The sequence below is a fragment of the Rhinatrema bivittatum genome, chromosome 14, assembly GCF_901001135.1.
Source record: "Rhinatrema bivittatum chromosome 14, aRhiBiv1.1, whole genome shotgun sequence".
Classification (NCBI taxonomy): domain Eukaryota; kingdom Metazoa; phylum Chordata; class Amphibia; order Gymnophiona; family Rhinatrematidae; genus Rhinatrema; species Rhinatrema bivittatum.
Window position 1 is genome coordinate 74,129,272 of NC_042628.1, and position 21,190 is coordinate 74,150,461.

A 21,190-nucleotide genomic window follows, 5' to 3' on the forward strand; every position below is an offset into this window, starting at 1 on the left:
ATGACAGCAGATAAAGACCATACAGGCCCATCACGTCGGCCCAGCAGTCATTTTTTGCACACCTTCCCAAAGTAGACGCTTAATACGAATGACTTTTCTGGTATTTTGGTCTCAAATAAGTTCCGGATACAAAGATGAATGATGGTGTCTGTGTTTTATTGGACGAATGCGTTTTTGGAGGCTGCTAGGGCAGCCTTTGTGGTTCATTGTAAAACTGATGGGCTACGCCGACATTTGCTTCTGCAAAGATGCAAAATGTTTTCCGTGTACCTTTTTTTGGGGCTTTTATTTATTTATTTTATTTATTTAGGTTTTTTATATACCGGCATTCATGATACAATCACATCATGCTGGTTTACAGCTGAACAGGGGTGCATAATAACTTCAAACTTTAACTAAAGTGCGGAGAAAAGCAGTTACAAAAAACAAGGCAGAGTGAACTGGGCGAAGAGAGAAATAAAAGGAAAGGATAACGTCAGTAAAGATAATTATACATTCCTGGAACTAGGATGACTGAGCGAGATATGCTGATATAGTGAGAGATTAATAGTATTGCATACTATTAATGTATTAATACTAGTAATAATAGATTAATAGTATTGCATACTATTAATGTATTAATATTAGTAATAATAGATTAATAGTATTGCATACTATTAATGTATTAATATTAGTAATAATACATTAATAGTATTGCATACTATTAATGTATTAATATTAGTAATAATAGATTAATAGTATTGCATACTATTAATTAAGAGTGTGCAATATTTTATCAATATTGCATACTATTCCTTGTTATATTTTGATGAATATGTCACATCTGCATAAATAAAATTACGTTTAAAACAATACAAAATGCTACCAGTGCTACAAGCCACTATTCCCATGTCTTTTTTTTAGGGAGTATGTGTGTGTGTGTGTGGGGAAATGCTGCCGCAGTTTCTCTTCCGTTCCTTTATCCATTCCAGCTCCATCCGACCCAGGACTCAGATCCAGCTCCTTGCTGGGGATTTTTCTCCTATTTTATAACTCAGCTAGGCTGAGGGGCCGTAAGCCAGGGCCCCTTCCAGAGCCCTGAGACCGTGGGGGGAGCCACTTGGTGTCAGTGCTGCGCAGTGACAGACTCCCTCCACCTGGGGGCGCTGTGAATGCTGCCTCTGCGATATGCCCAGCCCTGGCTGGTTTAGGAAACGGAAGACCAGACTTAAGAATCAAACCAGGGTTTCTCGCATGATAGTTTCACCCTGGGTTGACCCTATGGGCCACCAACAGTAGCCACAGTACGCAGAAGCCTGGTAAAACTGCTCCTGAGCATGGGAAGCGCATGGTGGGGGTGGAAGGGAAATAGAACCTAAGGTTACTAAGAGCCAAGAGAAACAGATAAGTATGAAAGGAAAGAAGTGTGAAGCTTGCTGGGCAGACTGGATGGGCCGATTGGTCTTCTGCCGTCATTTCTATGTTTCTATGTTTCTATGCAATCACAGCAGTGCGTGAAGATGATTCACAATCCATGCAGGAGAAGACTCCCCATCAGAGTCAGCAAGAAAAGCCATGATCAGATGGTTTAAAAGGCTTTTATGATCCACGGCTGTTCAAGAGAAAGGCCCAGTGCTGCTGCCTGCTTCAGATCCCTGAGCGTTTTGGGAGAGGAAGGGTGGGATCGTTGTTAAAGCCTGCATGAGCAGGATAATCAGTTGCAAAAAAAAGCAACAAAAGTCACAGCAACAATACAGGGAAGCAGTGGAAAGACTGAGCAAGACGCTGGGGAGATTCTCCTGAAGTTCACAGGCCAGCCCAGCTCAGAAAAGCCACGGATCGGGTGCCCTTCTGCAACACCAACCCAGGCCTGACAATAAAGAGCTTGCAAGCCTTTTGTGCTGATGCCACAAAATCCTTACCAGCATGTGGCAAGATTTCTAACTGAACCTCTCGTGAATGAGTCACCATGAAATCCCCAGAACGAAAAAACACGTTAACTGCATCTACTGTGACCTCTGATTCCAAGAAAGCAGTCATGCACTTGTTATTATTTGATTTCTATTCTGCCTTTCAGGCACTTCAGTGGATTCCATGCAGGTGCTGCGGGCATTTCTCTGTTCCCGGAAGGCTCGCGTTTACTAAGCATTGTTCCCATAGACACAGAATGGGAGAAAACCCTTAGTAAATCAGGCCCTAAGTTTGTGTCTGAGGCAATGGAGGTGAAGTCACAAGGAGAGGCGGTGGGATTTCAATCCTGGCTCCTCTGGTTCCCAGTCTGTTCTCTAGGCTACTCCATAGCAGAGAACAATAAGTACAATAGCTATTTATTTTATTTATTCATTTATTGTTAAAAAATGTTTTAGATTCCTCCTCTTCCATAGTTAATGCACACGGCAGATACTACAATAATCCATACAGCAGAAAAGCAAAACAATCAAAACACAATCAATACAAATATAAAAAAACCCAAAACAATAAGGTGAGACATTCTCCTCAATTAGTGGCTCTTCTAGCAGTGAGACCTCCAACTCAAGTGTGAAGCAAAGGTGGGCAAGAACCGAAGAAACGCCGTGCTGGGCCAGAACAAGGTCCATTGAGCCAAGCAACCTGTCTCTGACAGTGGCCAGTCCAGGTTGCAAGTAGCGGGCAGATCCCAAAAAAGTAGATCTTGGAATAATTTTAGATTCTAGTCTCTCAATGAAACCACAGGTTGGAGCCATTGTGAAGTCTGCGAATGCAAATCTGTGTGTGCTTTGCAGACCTCAACCCTGATTGCCCTACCCAGATTTTCATTTGGTGCTTCAAGCATTAGTGATGACAGGACAGGATTACTGCAATTCCCTGTTAATTGGGCTTCCTGCCAAGCACCTGTAGCCAGAGCTTGATGTTGTGACCTCATAGCACCGGTACTGAAGTCTCTTCACTGGCTGCCTAGTAGATGGTGGTTCTAGTTTAAGACAGTTACTTTGCGCCGCAAACTGAGGTAGAATAACAACGTAGCCTGGATTAACACAATGTTTAGGATTTATACTCCAGCAGGGCCTTTAAGATCAGCAGGTAGATCATTGCTCAAGGTGCCTTCATTTAAATGGGTGCATCCCGATGAATCTCTGATCTTGCCTTTTCAGTAGCAGTCTCGTTTAGAAAAGCAGCAAAGCCACTTTATTTGGAGAGGCAGATTGAGAGCGAAGAACAGTTGTGTGTGATTTTTATCTTGTTTGTAGATGCTTTCTTATGCTTATTTATGCTTTGTTATATTTGTTATATGTTTTTTATTATGTATGTCTTTCTGTAATCTACCATGAATTGAAGACATGAGTGGAATAGAAATAAAAAAATTAATCTATTTCCTGTTACTCACTCCCTGGGATAGCAGTAGCTTTCCTTAGTCTGCCTGGCTAATAATGAGTTTTCCTCCAGGAGCTTAACCCAATCTCTTTTAAACCCCGCTCGGCTCCTCGCCTGGACCACATCCTCTGGTAACAAGAGTCTGCAGCTTGACGGTGCACTGAGTGAAAAAGGACTTTCTAGGATGTGTTTTGAATCTGGTTGTTGTTTTTTTTATTTTACTATTATTTGCGAGGGTAAATAACCGTCCTTTATTTACCCGTTCCACCCCATTCATAGTTTTATAAACTTCTGTCATGTCCCCTCTCGGCCGTCTCTTTTCCAAGCTGAAGAGCTCTCACCTGCGTGGCCTCTCATCATAGGAGGGCTGTTCCACCCCCTTTATCATTTTTGTCACCCTGCTCTGCATCTTTTCTAGGTTTGCTGTCTTTCCAGAGCTGCACACAGTACTCGAGGTGCACTCGTGCCATTGATGGTTTGGGAGCCAATATGATATTTCACGTTTTATTCTCAGATCATTCCTAACATTCTGTGTCCTTTACTGACCACGGAGCTAAGGATTTCACTGATTTGTCCAGAAGGATTCCATGTCCGTGGGGGGAGGCTATCCTTCTGGGTCCCTGACATGGTCACTCTCCGGCCGGTGCCGCCCGCCAGGTACACTTGGGTCCAAAATAGGGGGAAGGAAGAAACGATGAATAAAATACTTCAGTAGCAGTCAATCCCCTGTCCATCCATACAGCAAAGGCAACAGAAAAAATAAACAGAGTCCTGGGTGGTGGTCAAAATAGCAGTTTACTGTAACTTAAAAATGAGCATCCAAGCTAAGCATCAGAAAATATCGACGTGACGAAAGCCATAGATTCCTTGTCCATCCCAGATCTCCTTACAAGCCTCCCTTTTCTTGCACCACCATCAGGCCCGGCACGACCGGGTGTGCACCCCGTTCGTTTGCACGGGGGCGACACACCTGAGGGGGGTGGCAGCAGCAGGAGAGGACACGGGGCCACGGGTGGAGCTCAAACTGCCGGAGGCTGAAAATGTAAAAAGGCTGGAAAGAAGGGAGGCCACCAGCGGGTCGAGGAAAGGCCACGGCAGTTTCTCTGTTAGCCGCACGCGTGCGCTCACAGCTTTCCGGCTCCCACCCCTCAATTGCGAGAAGGCTGGTGGATCCAAAGGAAAGACAAGCCCGGGGGCCGTGGTGCACCAGGGCCCAATCTTAAGGCAGAAGGAGGCCGGCGGGCTGTGGTGAAGCTCATCCCACCATGGCCCGAAATGAAGAGGATGGATATGAACACGCCAGGAGCCTGGAGCAAGGAGGCCGTATGTGTGTGTGTGAACCTGTGTGCATGTGTCTCTGTCAGAGCTTGTGTTCATGTGTATGTGTATATGTCTATGTAAGAGCTTGAGTGTGTGGCTTTCAGAGCTTGTGTGCATGAGTATGTGTGTGTATCTGTGTCAGAGCTTATGTTCATGTGTATGTGTCTGAGAGCTTGAATGTGTGTATCAGAGCTTGTGTTCATGTGTATGTGTCTGAGAGCTTGAATGTGTGTATCAGAGCTTGTGTGCATGAGTATGTGTGTGTATCTGTGTCAGAGCTTGTGTTCATGTGTATGTGTCTGAGAGCTTGAATGTGTGTATCAGAGCTTGTGTTCATGAGTATGTGTGTGTGTCTGTGTCAGAGCTTATGTTCATGTGTACGTGTCTGAGAGCAATGTTCATGTGTATGTGTCTGAGAGCTTGAATGTGTGTATGTGGGTGTCATATGTATGTGTCTGAGAGCAATGCTCATGTGTATGTGTCTGAGAGCTTGAATGTGTGTATCAGAGCTTGTGTTCATGTACATGTGTGTGTGTCTGTGTCAGAGCTTGTATTCATGTGTATGTGTATATGTCTATGTAAGAGCTCGAGTGTGTGGCTTTCAGAGCTTGTGTTCATGAGTATGTGTGTGTGTTTGTGTTAGAGCTTATGTTCATGTGTATGTGTCTGAGAGCTTGAGTGTGTCTGTGTCAGAGCTTGTGTTCATGAGTACGTGTATGTAATTGTGATCCCTCTGGGGATAGGGAAATACCTACAGTACCTAAATATAATCCGCTTTAAAATGCTGAAAAAAAGTATGAAAAGTGGAATATAAATCTAAATAAAATAAATAAATGTGTCTGTGTGAGAGCCTATGTGTGAGTGCCTGTACGCATGTGTATGTGTGTACCTGTGAGAGCCTCTGTGTCACATATAGTCTCTCACAGGCATGCATACACATACACAATGTGTCTGTGAGAGAGAGAGGAGTGTGTGTGAGAGCTTAGGCATGTATATGAGAGATGGAATGTGTATGTGTGTGTGTAAAGATAAAGTTTGTGTGGTCCTACATCTCCCAATGCACTCGTCAAGGTGACTGGAAATCAAAAGATCCCAGGTATGAAGAGCAGGAGATTTTTTTTAATCCTTATTAGTTTTAATTTTTGGGTGTAATTTGATGTTTGTGCTGTTTTGAATATTTTATTGTTTTTTGGGGAAATATTAGAACATTTTATTTATTGGATTTTTTTTAAATTCATCAGATGTTTTGAGATATTTTATTAGTGTTTGGGAAATTTTGGTCTTAGCGTAGGGTGGGTCTCTATCTGTTCCCCGTGGCCTGCTTAACTCTTTAAAGCCCTGAGGTCTTCTACTGTGGTGAAGGGCTCTTCCCTTCACCCAAGATTACCTGTGATCTTAAGGAGGACTGGGTGAGACTGCTATGGCCAATCCCTTAAAGCGGTCTGAGGGAGTTTTCTGTATACTCCCTCACACCCCCCACCCCACTCCCACCTTCTGTAAGGGGCTGTTACAGGGAAGGCAGCAAATCCTAGCCAGCCTTCTTCCCCTAGGAACAGACATCATGGGTGCCTATTGACAAATCCAACTCTGTCCCTATTGACGAACCCTTTCCCTTGAAGGGGTTCCTAACTGAAGTGTATTTCCAACATGCACTGGCTACAAGCTAGAAAAAATCTCCCCAAGTTCAGAATATTAACAAACTCCAAAAAGTCAAAACCCTCAAACTCTCAAGTCTTCTGAGTCTCTTGGGTTTCTTGGCCAAGAGTTCTAACTTTTTCTCACCCTTGCGTTCTTTGGTTGCTCATGCAAAAAGATCTTTGAAACAGCCCTTCAGGATCCAGGGGGAATGCCCTTCACTCCAGACTCAATCAGTCTTTTCCAAAAATCCTAAAAATCAATTCTACTCCCACAAATCCAAACTCTTCATCTACGGATCCAGACCCCCAGGGATGAGGAAAAGATCTTACAGTCAAACTCCTACTCCTTCTTTTCTCTCCAGCCCACTCACTTGAAATCCAGGCACGATCTCTAGGCATCTGCCCACTAAAACTGAGCCCGCGCGTGGGGATTTTTATTTCCTACACAAGCCTCCCCCAAGGATTCCCAAACATCAAAACCCCCTCCCACTGCCCATTGCTGGAAAAAAAATCAAGGAGTAAACGTTAGTGAGTGGCAAAGCCTCATCACATATGTATCAGATTTGATTTCCTCACTCATCAGTCATCATTCCATTTTCCACATCATGTATGAATATCTTAAACAGCACAGGTCCCAGTAGTGATCCCTATGGTGCTCCACGAATGACCTTTCTGCATTAGGAAAACTGACCATTTAGTCCTCTCCTTTGTCTTTTAACCAGTTACCAATACACAATAGATCATTGCTTCCTATTCCATTACTTTTTAATTTCTTGAGGAGTCTCTCATGAGGACTTTGTCAAATGCCTTCTGAAAATCCAAATGCACGATAGCAGCTGACTTACCTTTACCTACATGTTAATTTCTACCTTCAACACGTCCCATTGCTAAAACCACATCCTCTCTTCCCCGTTAAGCTCTGTGTAGCTATATGGCCTGTGATTTTGTTTTTAAGAATAGTGTCTACCATTTTGCTTGGCACCCACATCAGGCTCACCAGTCTACAGTTTCCCAGATCACCAAATCACCCCTGAAGTCCTTTTTAAAAATTGGTATCACATTGGCTATCTTTCAGTCTTCAGGTATTTTTATTTATTTATTTATTTAACAACTTTTCTATACCGACATTAAAATACACATCATATCGGTTTACAGTGTAACAAAAAAATGGAAAATACAATGAACAGGGGAATTGGAAACCGGAAAACCGAAAAATAGAAGAGGAAGCAAGGAAAGGGCAAACTTAAAGGAAACAATAAAGAGCAATAAACTAACAACGGCAAAAATTATTTACAAAAGTGCAACGATAGAGTGGCTGTTTTAAATGATAGTTAAAGATTATTAGTAGCAGGTTAGTAATTTCATATTTTAGTTCTTTTCAAACTCTGGGATGGATGCCATCTGATCCCAGTGATTTGTCACTCTTCAGTTTGTCAATTTGATGTGTTATCACAAATATTTGTTTTAGTTACTCAAAATCTCCATCATTAAAGAATGTTTCAAGTATTAGAAGATTCTCAACATCCTCCTCAGTATAAATCGATGCAAGGAATTCAGTTTTTCTGTTATTTCCTTGTCCTCCCTGAGTACCTCTTTTGCCCTCCTCAGTCATCTAGTGGCCCACTGACTCCCTCACAAGCTTTTTGCTTTGAATGTACTTGAAAAAGTTATTATTGTTAGTTTTTGCCTCTCAGAAATCATCTTGTCAAATTCTTTCTTGGCCTGTCTAACTACTGTTTTACATCTAACTTGCCAGTACTTATGCTGTTATCCATTTTCATCATTTAGGTCTGCTTTCCATTTTTTTAAATGATGCCCTTTTAACTTTGCCTCCTTTGCTTCGCTATTAAACTATGCTGGCAGTCATTTGGTCTTCCTTCAACCATTTTTAAATCATGGAATGCATTTTATCTGGGCTTCCAAAATTGTATTATTAAACAATGTTTGTGCTTTATGCAAACTTTTAACCTTCACAACTGCTCATTTTAGTTTTTTCTAACTAGTTTCCTCTTTTTATCATGGTCTCTCTTTTCTAAAGTTATATGCAACTGCACTCATTTTACCTAATGTTTTCCCTCAAATTATTTTGTCAAATATGATTGCATTATGATTTTTATTGCTTAGTGACCCCACCACATTAACCCATTCACCATGTTGTGCATTCCACTGAGAACAAGATCTAAAGTAGCTGCAGCATACCCATGCACCTTGACCCCTGTGACTTATAATCCCCACAAAAGTATTAACATCACTATGTGACCATTGAACCCTGGGGAACATTTACTACACTCTGTATGGTCTCTGATCTTATGACCTTTAAACTAGCAGAGAGTGGTCTTCATGTTCCTCCAGTTATATGCTCCCTTCATTCAGCTCCATCAAGAAAAATTAACTCTACGTTGGAAGGATAATTTTTGCTGCAGATAGAGGGGATTTACCCCTTTCAGATGACAGGAGGAATGGTCCCTCTTGCAGGGTATAGATTTAAATTGTCAAGCTGCTTTGCAGGAAAAGCAGGTCCAAAATTGAGTTGACCCAAGGTCTTGGAGTAGGATGTTCTCTAATGAGTATCTCTATAGCACTGTTTACCCCTAGTAGCATTACAGAAATGATAAGTAATAGTAGTAGTAGTAGTAGTAGAAGTTGAAGGACATTCCTAAAACATCTGGAAAAGGTTAGATATAATTGGACTGGCGGCTGGTTTCAAGGTGCTGCGTTCACCTATCATTAGGGCAAAAGGTACTGCAACCAGCTTTAAACTGGGATCTGCAGTTGGTGTGCTGTGTGTAGAGCCACAGAACGGCTCTAAGGACTGGATTGATCTTCAGGGGATTCAAGTTACTGGGATATGCCAGGCAGGCGTTCCCAGCATTTATAAAGTTTGGAGGCCAAGAGATAGTGCAGAGTCTCCAGTCAGCTCTTCTCCCTGTACAGATCGATGTTCTGTGATGTGAAAGCACTGAAGCTCTGTGTTAATTTTGTAAGTAAAAGTTGTGTCTCGTGGACATTGATCTGCTTTGGATCAATGGAAGGGATTTACGCTTTGCCCCTAACGTGCTTGCATTCTTGATTATTTATATGTGCAGGACATTATATGTCAGGGAATGCTTCTGCTGTCACCTTATTTATTAATTGTCTAACTCTGAGACAGCATGACGTTTGCAGGAGCTTCCAACCCAACTCCTGTCTATTTCTACTGTGCATATGTTGTCCAAATTGTTCAAATAAAATGCTTTTGACCATGTTTCCCCAGATCCCAGCGTGTGGACGCCAGAGCATGTTCGGCAGTGGGTGGAGTGGGCGGTCAAGGAGTACGGCCTCTCCGACGTGGACACCCTGTTATTCCAGAGCATGGACGGGAAGGAGCTGTGCAAAATGAGCAAGGAAGATTTCATGAGAATAACGTCCCCTTACAACACGGACATCCTTCTGTCACACCTCAATTACCTCAGGCAGAGTATGTGCTGGAACCCGACCACCCTTCTCCTGCCCCCATATCAAACCTCTCCTCTTCTTTCTTGGAAAAAAATACCATGTTTTGCACCAGCGAAAGAATAAACAAAAGATGCGGCGTCATCCTATGAGCTTTCCAGGTCCCGTCAGTCTCTTCTTCAGATGATATTTGCTTCTCGAGAGCACATCCGCTCCATTTTCCCCTAGGACTGATATGGCTCCCAAAACTCTGCATTACAAAGTCTAAAGTTCCTGCTGCATGATTTTGCAGCTCAGCCAACTGAAAAGAAAGGACTTCCCCTAGCACACCCATCTCGCGGTTACTGTAGTCACGCCTTGGCTACCTCAGAATAAGTGCTGCATCTAGGGACATATTTAGGGCCTCAGATTACAAGGGTGGCTTCTAAATACCACGGGGGCCCATGCCAATCCAGCTCTCTCCCTCTTGTTCCCACTTGTTTCTCCCTTCCTCTCACCCTGCCAGCGTACTGCCTCCCCCCTCCACTCCCTCTCTTGCCACTTCTCTTTGGTTCTCTTTTCCTTACTCCCCCTTTCCCCTCTTCCCATGCTGAGCAGCGCAGGAGGAGGTGAGCAGTGGTGGCTGAGGCCTCTTCCAGGCCTTGTGTGTTGTTTTTGTTATCAAGCATTGAAGTTAACTGTTAACAGCACTAATGATTACACTGGAAGATGATGTGGTTTCCAACTTTTACTGATTTAGGATGGAAAAGTTGATACACAGGTTTCATATAGCTCTTGATATGTACATTGTCCTTTTTACAATTGTAGATCTTCAATAAGGGGCAGGTTTTCGGGGGGTACGCGCGTAAGATACGAGCGTACCCCCCAAAAACCTGCCCCACGCTCCCCCTGCCGGCGTGTGCAAAGCCCCGGGACTTATGAGCGTCCCGGGGCTTTCCTGGGGGGCGTGTCGGGGGCGTGTTGCGGCCGGCACATCATTGGGGGCATTCCGGGGGTGGGGCCACAGGTGTGGCTCCGGCCTGAGGGCGTGGCTGCGGCCTCCGGACCAGCCCCCAGACCGGAACATGGCGCGCCGGCAGCCAGCCCGGCGCGCGCAAGTTACACCTGCCTCAGGCAGGCATAACTTTTGGAATAAAGGTAGGTGGGGAATTAGTTAGGGCCGGGGGGTGGGTTAGGTAGGGGAAGGGAGGGGGAAGGAAAGTTCCCTCCGAGGCCGCTCCGATTTCGGAGCGGCCTCAGAGGGAACAGAGGCAGGCTGCGCGGCTCGGCGAGCACAGGCTGCCGATTTTGCGCAGCCTTGCGCGTGCCGACCCTGGATTTTAAAAGATACGACGCGGCTACGCGCATATCTATTAAAATCCAGCGTACTTTTGTTTGCGCCGATCGCGCGAACAAAAGTACGTGCGGGCGTCGTTTTTTAAAATCTGCCCCTAAATTTGTGAACTTATGTACTTCACTCTAAGGTTAAAGCCAATTCCAAATAATAATTTGATCTTTCTCCCTTTCACTCATTGAGGTCGTTTTTAAGCTTCCTCTCAGTAGCACATTTAAAACAAATTGGAGAAGATTCTTTCACTCAATGCACAATTAAGCTCTGGAATTCATTGCTGGAGAATGTGGTAAAGGCAATTAGTGTAGCTGGGTTTAAAAAAGGTTTTGACATGTTCCTAGAGGAGAAGTCCATTAACTGCTAATAACCAGGTAGACTTGTGGGAAAGCCACTGCTTATCCCTGGGCATTAGCAATATGGGATTTATCTACTGTTTGGGATCCTGCCAGGCACTTGGATTGGCCACTGTTGGAAACAGGATACTGGGTTTGATGGACCCTCGGTCTGACCCAGTATGGCAATTCTTATGTAACAACAAGGCTAGTTTGAACAGTGTGAATATACATGTGTATATGTGTGCATGTCTGTGTGTCTGAATGGGTCTCAGAGCCTGTGTGTGCATGTATGTTGGTGTGATTAATGGGCAGAAGGTGTGTGCATGTATAATCCTCCCATTTTGCAATGAAAATGTAGAAATATGTAGAATGTTGTAGCTTTTATGATAGCAAATGGTGAATAGGGTATACTCCTTTTCTGGGAGAAGGGAGAGTAGAAGTTTATCACCCTCAAGCTTACTTCTGGAGCACTGTTTGCATATTCCTGATACCTGTCTCTATACGACGATGGGGAGCGTATGTGCCTGATCATAGTAGATATTCAGGAAATGAAATATTCTGCCACGTTTTCCTATCTTCAGACTAACACTGATCTTTGCACAGGCAGCCCGACCTTTACCACCTATCCAACCACGCCAGCCATTGCCCAGCAGCCACCACCACCACCACCAGCACCACGGATCCAGGTAAAATCAGGTAAGGAAATAAACCCAAGGATTACAGGGAAGGAATATGGGGGATACCATGACATCCAAACAAAATGGAGGAAACTCATTCTGTCCCAAGATTATATCCATTATAAAGTGTTAATACAGGGGAAGGATGGGGCCCCCATGGCAGAAGTCCCTTGGGAACACGAGTCATGAAGATGTGAGTAACATTCTAATTGGCCACAAACTGAGCCCAATCAAAAGCTAGGGATTAGCATATGAGCATCAAGGCTAACCAATCATAATGTAAAAGATGAAGGGGACCTTTCAGACTGTCTGCTTCAGAACAAAGACTAGCTGCACTTTCGCTATGAAGCTTGATGTGCCTGTAAAGCATCTTCAGGCAGAATTTTACTGGAAAAGAATGCACCAAGATTTGAAAATGCTGCCTACGGTAACACCTCCTCTCAGTGTGGCTAAAAGTTGTGCAATTTTCAGTCAGTTGATTTACATGAGTAAATTACTTTGAAAATTGGACTCCCCTGGTTGCAGCTGAAGCTCAGAATTTAAACGTTGACACCCAAACATCTTCCGAGCTGGCTTATCATGAAGATGGTTGATGCAGGTGTTGCTTCAACAATGCGCAAATCTTTTACACTGCTGCTGCAATAGAGAAGTGACGTTAGTCTGTCCTGCCCGAAGGTGGGAACTGGAGGACATGCAAATATCACGGACTGCCACAAAATGGCCTCTCCCAGCAGGTGTCCTCTTCAGGGCCAGCCAGCTTGGGACATGCTTGAGTTGAGTCCAACCTGCTGAGTACTGGAACTTCAGACAACACCAAGAGGGTCAACATGAGAGGCCGTTGGATTCTGAGCTTTTCTCTGAGAAGGTGCAGCCTGGGTCACAATGTGGACCTCTTTCCTTTAGGTTCTGACCTTATTCTTCCTTCTGTCCCTTCCCAGAGTCATCGTATGAGGATGTCCGGAGACCTAGCTGGAATGGGCCTATGAGCGCTGTGCAGAAAGGTGTGATTCACTTTGTTTCAGATTGTTGGTGGGAAATGTACCTCCCCAGTTCCCAGATGCTGCTGCTGCATGGCTTCTTCTCAGTTTTTGTACTAGCTCATGATGACACTGAGGATCTTAGCACTAGCACATGGTAACAGTGTCCTCACACTAGCTTATTAGTATGAGGTCATAGAGTCTTCACACGAGTGCACTAGTACAGTTACACTGAGATTCCTAACGTTAGGGTACAATAACACAGGGTCCTCATACTAGTGTGCTAGTGTATGGTAACATTGAGAGTTCTCACACTAGAATACTAGGAGAATCTTGTGCAATGAGGGGCTGGTAATGTGAATCCTGGCTTTTGTGCACTAGTCTCTGCAGTAACAGGACGCTGTGATCCATCTCAGTTCTTGTCTTTCCTTGTGCCCAGGTTCCCCGCCTCAGATTCAGGGAGTGAGCCGAACCAATGAGCCAGTGAGGAACATGCAAGGTGAGTGAGCACAGGGGCAGAAATAGCAAGTGAAGTTTTAGTACTAGAGATAGGCCTGAGTTAGGGAGGCCAAGCCGCTCCAGTTTTGGTAGGATTATCTGAGTTAGAGCTGGTTTATCCCCACTCTGTACTGGAGTGGAAGAGTAGCCTAGTGGATAGAGCAGTGGGATGAGACCCGGAAAAGTCAGCGTTCAAGTCCCACTGCCACTCCTTGTGACCTTGGGTAAGTTACTTTACCCTTCATTGTCTCAGGTACAAAAAACATTAGATTGTGAGACATCTGTGGATAGGGAAAATACCTACAGTACCTGAAGGTAACTCGCCTTGTGCTACAAAGAAAAGGTGTAAGCTAAATCCACTAAATAAAAACCTGGACATAGACTTGTAATTCTGAAGTCCATAGGTTGGAGCTACAAGCCCATGCATGCAGTGCATGGGCTTGTTCCATAGTGAGGTATTGCCACAGTTTCTCACATATTCTTATTTACTCACTATGCTACTCTATTACATTAATAGACTGAAATGTTAATATTGCTCTGTGCAATCTCTCCCCTTTTCCAGCTCCAAGTTGATTTCCCTGATTTATTGTAACTTTCTCAATTCCTATATCTGATTCACGATATTTAAAGTTCAAGGTTCTTTTTGAGAACATTGTTTTACGTTATGTTATGTTTTACACACTTTGTTAATTGTAAACCGGGTTGATGTGATGCCTGTCATGAAACTCGGTATAACAAAAACAATAAATAAATAAAATAAATAAAATAAAAACCCAGGACTGGAACAGCTTCTCCTGAGAAAGATGGATTCGGTTGTTTGCCATAGGCCTTGGGTTCCCAATCAGTCCTTGGGACACAGCTAGCCATACAGGCTTTCAGGGTATCCATAATGAATATGCATAAGATACACCGTATTTGCATATACTGCTTCCATTGTTATGCAAATCTATCTTGTGCATATTCATTGTACATTTCTGAAAAACCCGACTGTCTGGATGTGTCCCAAGGACTGGGTTGAAAAGCCCTGTCCTAGGCTAAAAGAAAGATTTCACAACAGCTACTTCGTACCAAATACACATCCACACATTCATGCCTTCTCCTTCCTTATCTGGAAAGTAAAGAATGGCAGAGTGACAAAAGTCATAACAAAATGGGTATTTAAAAATTGATCCTTTGATAGCTAGAATTGTGCATTTCCACTACCCAGTTACTTTTAAATATCAACTGTACCTGAATATGAGTGAGTATGTGTGTGTGTGTGTGTGTGTGTGAGAGAGAGATGTGTGAGAGAGAGAGAGAGAGAGAGAGAGAGAGAGAGAGAGACCGACCGACCTAACAAAGGCAAACACGATGACTTTATATACACCACAGTAAGAGCACTTTCAACTCAGGGTGGGAGGGCTGGGCAGGGTTTCATTGGTTTGCCTGATGAATTGATGATTAATATTAAATATTGATACTGATTATATTGATTGAATAATAGTGATGAATTGGTGATTAAACAATGATTATGAATATATGAATGATAATTAATGATGGTGAGAAATGGCCGCTCCACCCCCCCCCCCCCCCCAGCTAATCTTGAGAAATCTCAGGGTGAGCAGGATTCAAAGGTTCCCAGGTATGACAAGGTGTCAGAAGAAAGATAATCCCCAACACCTTGCTGGAGCGTTAGGTCAGCCCTGTCTCAGAGGGCGTGCAAGGGTGATCTTCCGTCTGAAGCAGCTCTAACCCAAACACCATGCTGGGGAATTGGGGTTGGTACTGTGGCAGAGGTAAGAGTAACCTTCTCTGAGCCAGGGGCATCCGTTTCTGCAGCCCTCACTGTCTCCTGAGTATTGATTGGTAATAGGTCTAAGCTTCCCAGGAGAAATCGGAACATTTATTGGTTACCAGTTGGGGAAGGGAGTGCTGTTGGCCTACGTTTCATAGCTCCCCAAGGAGATGGAGATCCGGGCTCTTATCTTGTAGTGACACCAATCTGAGGATGGAGGGGAACAGTGGGGAGGGACTTCCTGTGTCTTCATCTCTCCCAAGACTTGATTTTACTCAGAGTTTTTATTTTGTCAGCAATTTACATGTCTTATTTATTTATTTATTTAGACAAAAATAACATTCTTGGCTATCAATCAGCAAATAATGATTGGTTACAGAGGTAGTATTAATAAACAGTCATTAACTGTAATGTGATCAAATTTCCTAATTCCTAACAAACGTCTCGCTGAGGCATTTTGTAATACTTGTAGTGGTTTTGAGACATGCAGGAAGACCGAGAAATAAGGAGTTACAGTAGTCTAGGTTTGAGAAAATTAGTTTGCAATACAATTCGGAAGTCTTCAAAAGTTAATGAAGGATTCAACTGATGTAATATACACAACCTAGCGTCATCTGCTCACATTAATCATCTTTCCCCAGATCCGTACCAGTTACTGGGACCCACAAGCAGTCGTTTAGCCAACCCTGGTGAGTTTGCCTATTTGACTCCTGAGCTTGTATCATGGACTTCTCTGCTTTTTTCTGATGCTCACCTATGCCTTTCCACATCTGTCTCAATGCTCTACGACTCTTCCTCTTCCCAGCACACTGTGATTCTGTCTCTCCATCTCCTTTGAGGTGCAGAAGACCCTCTGACTCCTTCCTCCTCTCCCTATCTCCCCCTCTCTTTTGCCCCCAGAAGCAGACACAGTCACTTTGGCAGTCCTTTTTGCCCTACATCTCCCCCCTCTTTCTTGTTCTAGAAAGTAAAATCCAGCCATGGTAACCTTCTAGATCTAATTATCCCCTCTTTCTTGCTTACCCCAGAAAGCGAGCCAGATTCAGCCGTAGCTGATGCTGTGTCTAACATTTCTCTACTCGTTTTCCCCATCTATGATGGTCTCTCTTGTCCTCGTCCTCCCCATTTCTTGCCCCTGGGAGCACGCAAATCCAGGGATGATAACCATTTAGCCCTAATTAGCTGCTTCTCTCTCACCCCAGGGAGTGGCCAGATCCAGCTGTGGCAGTTCCTCTTGGAACTCTTGTCGGACAGCAACAACTCCAGCTGTATTACCTGGGAGGGCACCAATGGTGAGTTCAAGATGACAGATCCAGATGAGGTGGCCCGACGCTGGGGCGAGCGGAAGAGCAAGCCTAACATGAACTATGACAAGCTGAGCCGTGCCCTGCGCTACTACTATGATAAGAACATTATGACCAAAGTCCATGGCAAACGTTACGCTTACAAGTTTGACTTCCAGGGGATTGCCCAAGCTCAGCAGACCCACCCCAGTGACCCTACCCTCTACAAGTACCACTCGGACCTCCAGTTCATGTCCCCCTACCACCATCAGCACCAACACCAGCACCAGCAGAAGGTGGGCTTCCAGATCTCTCATCCATCACAGATCCCAGTCAGCTCCCCCAATGTCATTTTCAACCCATCCCCCTACTGGAATTCATCCCCAACAAACATATATCAGGCCCCCAATGTTCCGCGGCATCCAGCAAACCATGTATCATCCCATCTTAGTTCCTATTACTGAGGACATGAGAGGGGTCCTCCAGGGCAAGGATAGTTTACAGAACTGTATATCTCTCCCTGTGATCACTACCACCATCATCATCATAACGTGACTTACTGTGTGATCGGTGGAGACCCTCACATGGGCAGTCTGGCGCTGACCAAGCCCCATGCCTCAGAGACTGATTCTGTTTATATAGACTCCTATTTATTCCGCCTTGCAAGAACTGGAATGCTAGAGCTTGTCCTGGGATCTAGGGAAGCACTTTCTGCTGTCTACGATGAACATTACCATGTGGTGGGAGAAAGAGGAAGCTAGGGAGGGGAAACAAGGAGCAGAGAAAGAGGGTGAAAGTAGATCTTACCTCTCAAAGCCATTTCATCCCTTGAACAACTGGCTTCAAAATCTGCCCAAAGTAGCTCTAAAGCCATTGAGTCACCAGGAAGATGGCTCATTTCACTTTACCTTGGGATTCATACTCTTAGTTTAGGCATTTAGAGCTCCTAGAGCAGGGGTGAGCAACTCCAGTCATTGAGGACCAGCAACCAGTCTGGCTTTCAGGATATCCCTAATGAATTTGCAAATCTGTCTCATGCACACTCATTAGGGATATTCTGAAAACGTGACCAGTTGGTGGCCCTTGAAGACTGGAATTGCCCACCCCTGCCCCGGAGCACTTCCAGATGGCAGGTGACCAAGCAGAACTGCTTAGAGTTTCCTTGCTGGCTCCTCTGGCAGGGCTGCCAATTGTCTCCATTCTTTTAGGACGGAAAGATCCTGTTCTGCTTTTAACTGACAGCCTGTATGGAGTGTTTTTAAAATCAGGACTAGGACACCCAGTCCTGAACGAACAGAGCCAACTGGTAATTCTACCATAGGGGTAGGCAACTCTGGACCTCAAGTACTGAAGCTGGTTGGGTTTTCAAGATATCCATGGAATGAGGTACATTTGCATGCACAATGAATATGCATGAGGTATATTTGCATGCACCACCTCCATTTTATGCAAATCTCTTCATACATATTCATTGTGGATATCCTGAAAACCAGGCCTGTTTGTGGCGCTCCAGGACCAGAGTTGTCTACCCCTGCTCTGTTGCATGTATGACCAGAGGTGTCGTTTTGATTTCTCCCCGTACGCAATGAAGCAGACTAGATCAGCCTGGCTGAGTCGATGTGGCTCAGGTGGCTTCACTAGCAGTACCTCTTCCCCTTCGTTAATATTAGAAACGCTTTATTAGAACTCTCAAAATTCCTCTTCTTCGTGACTCAGCAGATGTGCAAGGCAAAGAAAAGACGGCGAGCTCCTACAATAGACTGAGCCGTGCTTGGTTTTATCCCCACTCCTTCCAAGCACGTGGAGGTCCAATTTTTCTAAGAAAAGCAAGAATGGCAAGCACCACAGATGCAATGGGGGTAAAGCTAGGACTGGCTCAGCCTGAAGCCATCTGGTAACCCTCTCAGTGGTTCCCTACCCAGTCTTGGACACACCTAACCGATCTGCCACAATGAAATTGCATGAGAAAGACCACTGTATGCAAAGATATCTCATGCATATTGATTGTGGCTAGCCTGAACATCAGAGCAGTTAGGTGCTCTCAAAATCTGTTCTCAGGATCATTGAACTATGACAATGAAGCTGGTTCTCAGGCCCAATGCATGCAACTATATCTCATGGATGCACATTGTGGACAGCCTAAAACTAGACCTGTTTTAGGAGGAGCGGCATCTCAAGGAAGGGCTTTAGGAGGAGAGGCATCTGAGTCCAGACCAGCAGGAATGGAGGAGCCACTGCTGTTTTAAAACATTCTGGGAATTTCTCTGTAGGGAAAAACTGGCATCAGCTGTAAATCAGAGCACCCATGATATGATGAGCCAGTCTGGTTGTCTTTTTTTTTTATTCTCCATCCAGTAGCATTCTGAGATCTGATTGGCACGTTAAGAAAACCAGAATTGGATCAGTCTGCCGAGTTTGATCTGGGCCCGAATCAGGGGTGGCCAACTCCAGTCCTCAAGAGCCACAAACAGGCCAGGTTTTTCAGGATATCCATAATGAATAGGCATGAGATAGATTTGCATATGATGGAGGAGGTGCATGCAAATGTGTCGCCCGCTTATCCATTGTGGATATCCTGAAAGCCTGGCCAGTTTGTGGCTCTTCAGGACTGAGACTGGCCACCCACGAATTAAATATTTGTTGCTGAGAACCTTCAATGAGAGGAAGATAACAGCAGTTAGGGTAAGGACAGGACAAGGCCTTGAGGAAGGCTTAGTGAGGCCTAGATTTGTTCTATGGCATTCTGGTATTTGTTTCATGTTCCCATTGACACTAGGATGACCAGTCGACTCTGTTTTGACAGAACAGGCTGATCCAGTCCTGGTTTTATTCTCATTGCATGAAAGGATTTGTAGTACCTGCTTTTCTTAGGGCAACTTCAAGTCTCTGCCTTCAGTCAGGTAAAACCAGGACGGGATCTGCCTGTAGTGTTCTGACAAATTGTGGCCAGCGGATTATCCTCGTTGATGTGCTGTGAGGGGAGTTGAAAAGCAGGACTGGCTCAGTCCATTCGTGTTGGCCTGGAGCTCGCTAAGGGCCCGATCTCGGAGACCCCACAGCCAGTTGAGATTTCTGAATATCCACAATGAATATGAAGGAGATAGATTTGCATATACTGAGTCTCCAGTGTATGAAAAATATATCTCATGCATATTTATTATAGATGTCCTGAAAACCCAACTAGCCGAGGTGGTCACCAGGACTGGTTTAGGAAGGTCAACCCAACTTTCTCCCGTCCTTAAAAATGCTTCTGCACTCTGGCCTGGATTCCTAGGTAACGTTATGGGACGGGGTGATCTCGTCCTGGTTTTAACCCATTGCACGTATTGAGATGTAGTTTCTAGTTTTCTCAGGGCCCTCATGGCTACAGCGTCACAGATGTAGGGAGGGTCAAACCAGCGCTGGCTCAGCGTGAACTAAGTGACATGGAGTCAGCTAACAACTCCAAGCACAATGTCGGCAGCGCCTGTCTGGAGGTATCTGTCAAGCCCCTGGTTTTCTGCTTTTCACTCCAATACAGTCTGGAGGGTAATAAGCACAAGTTACAGAGAGAACAGACGTTAGAAAACCAGGAGTGCGTCAAAGACATCAAAATGGCATAAAACTGGATGGAAGTGACTGTCTGTTATCCCAGGATGAGATTCTGCACCATCACTTTTCTTCTACGGTTTTTGTTGTCTTAAATGATAAATTCTGATGTAGCAGATGGAGTGGTTTTTATTTGGTTGACGAGGTCTGGAATTTTCTTGATTATTTTGTAACATGGTTTGTAAAATTTTTGCTTTTCCTAAGTTGGTATTAAAGGATGTGACAAAATATCTGGCTGCAGGTAGGGGGGTGTCTCTCCTTGGTCTTATTTCTCCTCTCCTAAAGGTGTGTGTGGGGGAGAGGGAGGCTCAGGTTTTGTTCATTCCTCCAGCAGGAGACCCTGTCCTGAAGGGCTGTGCATGTGTGGGGATGTCTCATTGCTACTCTAGGAGATTCTACTTTGCAGGTGGAAGGGCAGGTTCTCCCTCCTCTCACACCCCCCCCCCCCCGTGAGAGATCCTGTCTTGCTATCACACTTTGGATGCATTTTGGGCCCTGAGATTCTAATATCACATGGACACACATTAAGGACTAGAAATCCCACACGATGCACTGGCACCCTAAGGTGCCAATCCTGGGCGCCAGGTCATCAGGGTGCCTGGCCTTATTGTGCCCTGAACATTGCACTGTAACACTCAGTCCAGGACAGCGGCACCGTGAGCACAAACTCTCGTGCTGGCCTCTCATTTCTGGAAGACTTCGGCTCACAGTGCACCACGTGGTTCAAACTCTCTGAGAGCCGTGTGGTGCCAACCAACAAAAGACCTCTCTTCCTAGGTGGGGTGGCAGAAATTTAGGAAACAGCCAGCAAGATGAGGGGGAGCGGGAGCGAGCTGCTTGAGTTGAAGTTAGCTAGCTGGATGAAGTATCTGGCAGGCTGGGGGAGACTGGGGCTGGTGAACCGTGGGGTGGAGGTGACTGGCTGATGGTGGGTGGTGGGGATGGCTGGCAGGGGATTTAGGGAGAAGAGACTAGTGGGGAAGAGCTGAGGTTGAGAGAGTGTGTTGGG

At 44.8% G+C, this 21,190-nt stretch overlaps 1 protein-coding gene across 3 annotated transcripts in view; it reads left to right on the top strand.

Annotated features, from left to right (window-relative positions):
* Window positions 1–20,425, top strand: part of LOC115075864 (retroviral integration site protein Fli-1 homolog) — a 60,858-nt gene extending 40,433 nt beyond the window's left edge. For all 3 annotated transcript variants that reach the window (XM_029576727.1, XM_029576728.1, XM_029576729.1), the window contains exons 4-9: window positions 9,541–9,744; window positions 11,988–12,080; window positions 13,000–13,062; window positions 13,478–13,537; window positions 15,952–15,999; window positions 16,513–20,425. In XM_029576727.1, coding sequence (XP_029432587.1) covers window positions 9,541–9,744; window positions 11,988–12,080; window positions 13,000–13,062; window positions 13,478–13,537; window positions 15,952–15,999; window positions 16,513–17,057 — 1,013 coding nt within the window. In that variant the 3' untranslated portion in view covers window positions 17,058–20,425. The remainder of the gene's footprint in view (window positions 1–9,540; window positions 9,745–11,987; window positions 12,081–12,999; window positions 13,063–13,477; window positions 13,538–15,951; window positions 16,000–16,512) is intronic.
* Window positions 20,426–21,190: the final 765 nt, after the last annotated feature.